Source organism: Pinus tabuliformis, chromosome 5_1 (assembly GCF_031772625.1).
Source record: "Pinus tabuliformis cultivar Carrire ecotype Pingquan chromosome 5_1, CPIR1, whole genome shotgun sequence".
NCBI lineage: Eukaryota > Viridiplantae > Streptophyta > Pinopsida > Pinales > Pinaceae > Pinus > Pinus tabuliformis.
Genome location: NC_142305.1, coordinates 632,815,830 through 632,821,829, shown reverse-complemented (window position 1 = coordinate 632,821,829; position 6,000 = coordinate 632,815,830). Strand labels below are relative to the sequence as shown.

Genomic DNA, 6,000 nt, shown 5'->3' with positions numbered 1-6,000 from the left:
GTATACATATACTAGCTAGAAGCCGTTTTGTAATTTACATGGAATTGCGTTGATGTCGAGGATGATATCCTCTCTTAACTATGTTAACTTGTAACCTTTTCAAAAGGGCTCTTAGCCTGTTGGGATCAGTGGCTTCAATGCCATGAGGTTATGGCTTCTTATGGCCATATTGCTTTAGCTGGGAGCAATTTATCCAGAAGGGATGGTTGCGCGTCCCTTCTAATAGCCAAAAGCCTCTAAGACCTTTGATAAGTGCAACCGTGCACTTTCAACAACCATGGAAGTCTACGACGAGTGCCATCACGTTGCCGGTCAAGGCATTGCAAGCCTTGGGGTGCACAAGGCCTGCGGATCATCGAGGAGTGCTAATATCCTTAAGCCCTTTTCGTATTTTGCAACTCTTGTGGAATCAGGAAATGCAGTTCTATTTTAATCTTAGGAGGATAGCACCAGAATGCATAGGGAGCCATGGTGGCCATGGCAGAATGATAGTGGAAATCCAACCGATTGTAGAAACACCGCAACCAAGTCATCGATGAATCTATGCTTGAAGTGCTAAGTTGTAGATGTGTATGTGTTGTGTTGTACATGTGTATCTGTTGTGTTGTGTCATGTGTACGTGTATGTGTTGTGGTACACTGTGTATATGTGCATATGTTGTGTAATGTTTTGGGCAGACAGGAATGGGACTGCTTGGGCCCTGGTGTTGTGAGATGTGGCACAGGAAGGTATGGGACTACCTGGGCTCACAAAGGTGTGGGATACACCTTAATTCCTGTCGACAAAAGACTACTCGGATTGGTAGTGACTACCTTGTTGGTAGTGCCCATGTTCTCAAGGTAGCTATTGGGCTTAATTATTGTTAATTTTAGGTATGTTCTATGCTAAGAGCAATTTACTTCAGTTTTTCACATTAATTCAATATCAATTCTAGATTAGCAATCACATTTAGTATGATAGTAAAATGCAGATAGAACATAAACATAAATCGCAGAAGACAAACCAAGACAAGAGGACACAAGATGTGGTGCCATCTAGGGACAAACCCCAATGTGGGGAAACCCTTGATCAATTCTTCTTATATGTTCTTCAATAGTTCAACAGAGAGAAAGATAGTACATATACATTAGAAGTCAACATTTTGACTTATCAAAATAAGAGCAGAGATCTTCTCAAAGAAGATGTCACATGAGGTAGCTGATCTGGACTCAGGTGAAGGCATGCTGATCCTCCAAGGTGACTCCATCACCATGCTGCACCTCATTATCATGCTGCACTCGTCACTCTGCTGCACCCATTCACTGAGCTGATCTTATTATCAATGTTGCACACATCGCGATCGGGATTTAATCGGCGCCGGGGGAAAAAAGCGGAAAAAATCGTTAAAATCGGGAAAAAATCGGGAAAAAAAAGCGGGAAAAAATCGTTTGGCACAAAAATATTCATTTTTTTTCAATTTTTTTCAATTTTTTTAATATCTAAACCATCTACAACATAAAATAAATACATTGACACATAAATATGATAAAAAAACTAATATATAAGATGTTCAATATCATTTCTAGCGCTAAAATCACACATAACATTGAATCATGTCCTGAATAGTAAGTCCTGAGTCCCAAGTCCAACTCAGCCTCAAAATATCAACAAAAAATATGATAATGTATCTCATCATGTCATAATGTCATATACAATAAAATGAAAGTCTAATCCTATTGATTTCCTCTGCCCCTCTTGCGAGAAAATGGCACAACTTTCTCTTTCCCTCTAGATGTAGAAGCTGGTGCCTGTGGTGGTGGAAATGGCAGTGGAGTCTGACGTGCTCTAGAAGCTGAAGAACTAGTAGTAGCAGCTACAGGAGGCTGAGGTGGACGGAGACCACGTCCTCTACTGGTGGTAGTGGTAGCCCGGGTAGCCCGGGTAGGCGGTGTCACCTCCTCCTCCTGCTCCTCCAACTCCTCCTCCTCCTGCTCCTGCTCCTGCTCCTCCTCCTCCTCCCCCTCATCCTGCACTAACCAATCCTCAGTGGGATCCATGAGAGGCCTCTCGGTCTCAACCCTCCATTCAGCAGTGGTGTCAATCCCATCCAATGAGATGGCTTCCGTATCAGGTGTCTTCTCTAGTTGTTTCACCCACAATCGAAGATTGTAGTAGACATAGACCATGTCATTAAGTCTATGGGACTCCAACCTGTACAAAGTTCACGAAATAATAAATTAATAATTAATATTATAAAAAAAATATTGTTTAAAACTTTAATGAATTCAAAAATTTATTTGGAAATTTGCAATATTTTAAATGTTTAAGTGTTAACCTATTGCGCTTCTTGTTGTGTATTTTTTCAAATACACTCCAATTGCGCTCACATCCCGAGGAGCTGCATGTTTGGCTGAGGATCCGCATGGCAAGATTTTGCAAAAGGGGGACTCTGCCACCATACATCTTCCACCATGCGTCTACAACAAAATTACAAAGAAAATTTTAAATAAACATAAGAAAAAAATGGAATTTGAAGAAACAATGAAATTTGAAACAAAGTTACAAAGTACATACTACATAGTACAAACTAAAAAATACCTGGCATTTTAACCGTCCTATCAATGACAGCCATCTCAAAGCCAAATGTGCCAGCTGACAACTTATATTGCTCAATTTGTCTAGAGACCTCCATACGTTCTTCTGAAGTTCTCACCATCTTCTGGACACAGGTTAATAATCCTTCCACGACCTCAACATCAAAATTAAACCCACATGCATAAGAAAATGCAGGGTTCAGGAAAAGGCCAGCAGCATGAATGGGACGATGGAGTGTGTTGTTCCATCGCTCATCAATGACCTTCCATAGAAGGAGTTGTCTCTGGAACCCATCATCTCCCTTGTCATCATAGTAGGACCGAATGGCTTCTTTGGCCCTATCCATGGCTTCATACAAATAGCCCATTGCGGGCTTCTCACCATCAACCAACCGAAGAACCTTTACCAAAGGTTCTGTAACAGCGCACACCTCCTGCACTCCCGCCTAGAAGTCCTCCTGGTATGAAACTAGTCTGCAGACGGCCTCTCCTTCTGGTTTGCGGCTCATTGACGAAGCACGCCACTCCTCTGAAAGAAACATTCTCTTCAAATCCCACATAGAATTCAAGAGGGATTGAAGAGATATGAAACTCGTCGCAAACCGTGTAATGGCGGGGCGCACCAACTCTTTGTTGTTGGTGCATTTTCTCATCAAGCTAAGCACAGATGTGTGATTGTAAATAAATTTTGTGATGCTTTTTGATGAGTCAACAACCTCTTTGACAAAGGGAATTTTCCCAATGTCCTCTAACATCAAATCAATACAATGGGCAGCACAAGGTGTCCAAAATAAAGTAGGATGCCTGTCCATAAGCATTCTACCAGCAGCAACATAATTTGCAGCATTGTCCGTTATGACTTGGACAACATTTTCTGCACCCACCTCCAAAATAAACACATCCAGCAAATCACATAAAGTTTTTGCATCTTTCATTTGATGAGTTGCATCAACAGATTTGATAAACATAGTCCCCAAGGGACAACTAACCAAGAAGTTTATAAGGGTTCTCCCCTTTTGGTCAGTCCAACCATCTGACATAACAGTGCATCCTGTTTGTGCCCATGATGCCCTAAAATCCTCCAATCTTTGGGTGCAGTCACGCTTTTCATCTTGAAGAAGCCGGCCTCTGAAATCATGAAGAGAAGGGAGTTTGTACCCCGGGCCAACACTGGCAACAGCATCAAGAGTAGGTTGGAAAAATGGATTATTCCTTATAATGCTGAAAGGAATATCACTCCAGAGGAGAAATTTTGTCATCAACTTGTCAGCTTTTTCTTTTTCAGTTCTTTTTAGCATTGAACCAATAGTTGGTTATGAACCAGGTGTGGTTCGAGGAACAAAATATGATGATGCAGCTACCGGATTGACTGACGCTGCAGTAGAACCTGTGCCACTTGGCCCACTTCCTTCAACTGACCTTTTTAGTTGCCTTTTGAGTTCTTCTTTGGCGTCTCTAGTGTGCTCTAATTCTCCCAATGCTCTCATGGCTTTTTGGATAATTTCAGCATTTGTCTTTAGACAGGGCCCCACATCACGTCCAGGGATTTGTGCAAGGTGGAACTTCAACCTGTACACCCCCCCGAATATTTCCTTTCCACACAACTTGCAATACAAGTTTTGTCTATCATTCGGAGTTTTAGGGTCACCATATTCCCAGAAAGGATCCAATTTCCTTGGCATGTTTGTTTTTGAATTTTGAATTTGCAAACCTATGGAAAAATAAGGATTAGGAAATAGGAATTTAGGATTACATAAATGATAATAGTAAATACAAATTACAATTTAGCATTTGCAAAATTACAAGCTAATTATTTCCAAAATCCCAATTTCTAAACCCAAGTTACCCAACCAAATGCCAAAAAACAATGAAAAATAAAAAAAAATAAACAATGTTTAAAGAAAATGAGAAAATAAAAATCAAAAATTGGTTCTCATAGTCATAACAAATAACCCATCCCAAATCAATGAAAAATTTCCAAAAATTCTTTAAAAACAATGAAAAACAAAGTTTTTATAGAACCAAAACAAAAAAAAATTAATCTACATACCTGGTTTATGGACAAATTGGCGATCTTGGCTTGGATTCCTCCTAAAATCGCTTCGATTCGCTCCCACAACCGACGGCAACCCTCTCCCTCACTTCTTCTCCTTCTCCTCCGCGGCGGACTGCTGAATGAATAAAAAAAAATTCGTTTTTTCCATATAAAACCCCGCTGCCGCGCGCCCTCGCGATTTTAAGCGAAAAAAATCGCGATTTTATCGAAAAAATCGCGATTTTTTCAAAAAATCACGATTTTTTCGATAAAAATCGCTATAAAAAGAAGAGGCGATTTTTTGGATAAAAATCGCGCTTTGAATCGGCGATTTTAAAAAATCGCGATTTTACGATTTAATCGCGATGTGTGCAACACTGCTTATTATCACTGAGCTCCACCCAATCACGACTGTACCCATCACCAACAAGCTGCTGTAATATCGAGCCACTGCTATACATCCATGCCCATCATCATGCTGTACCTTAGTGCTGCACCATGCTGCATTCATTGCGCTGCACCATACTGCACCTTGCTTCCCACAGCAGTCACTGCATTCATGAATGCATTCATTATTCATGTTGCATCCATCCAAGTATGCTGCATCTTAATATACTGTCCATGATTACTGTGGTGTACACTGCAGTACTCTCAAGGGACAGACTTAGCTGCTTGCTATGGCTTGTAGCCTAGCAAAGCAGCTAGCTATAGCAACCTTTCAAATCAAGCTCAGTCCTTAACACGCTTATCATCTACAACATCATGACAACATTGTCTTCCAATCAGCCTTATAACTGCACAGTCACCTTTCCTTACAGCGCAGTATGTACATCCTCCTTTTGCTGTAGATGAACCCCTTGTTAACTGTGGCCTAGAACAACGAGTTAGGGATCTCCTTATGGACAGCATTAAGGTCTTTACCATGACTGCGTTTAGGGCAGCGTTAGGGTATATAGAGACAGCGTTAAGGTTTACTTAACTGTCTCTAACAATCCTCTAACATTCCTTCTAACTGTCCTCCTTAACTGCAGATTGAGTTCCCTTCATGGTCTGTGAATTAACAACGTCTAGGGCACCATTTTGTGACTCATAAGATTGTGGTTAGGGTAGCGTGAACCGTCTTCCTTTTGACTGCATTTAGGCCTTAACCATTGCTGCGTTTAGGGCTTAACCATTGCTGCGTTTAGGGCTTAACCATTGTTGCTAGGGCTTAACCATTGTTGCGTTTAGGGCAGCTTCATCATGACTGCGTTTAGGTGTCATCTTCGTTAGGCATCGTAGCTCCTTCTTACCCATGACAACAACTAGGTCTAGGGAATCTCCTTAGCAGCATAAACTCCCTTTAGACCTGCGGCTAGGACATTCTTCCTTCATGACTGTGTTTAGGGCATC

At 41.1% G+C, this 6,000-nt stretch overlaps 1 protein-coding gene across 1 annotated transcript in view; it reads right to left on the bottom strand.

The window, feature by feature from the left end:
* Window positions 1–1,539: 1,539 nt before the first annotated feature.
* The window catches only part of LOC149166545 (uncharacterized), a 28,181-nt gene continuing 23,720 nt past the window's right edge, over window positions 1,540–6,000 (bottom strand). Inside the window, exons 2-3 of the mRNA XM_089430188.1 lie at window positions 2,315–2,456; window positions 1,540–2,190 (exon numbers count right to left, since the gene is read on the bottom strand). Coding sequence (XP_089286314.1) covers window positions 1,713–2,190; window positions 2,315–2,456 — 620 coding nt within the window. The 3' untranslated portion in view covers window positions 1,540–1,712. The remainder of the gene's footprint in view (window positions 2,191–2,314; window positions 2,457–6,000) is intronic.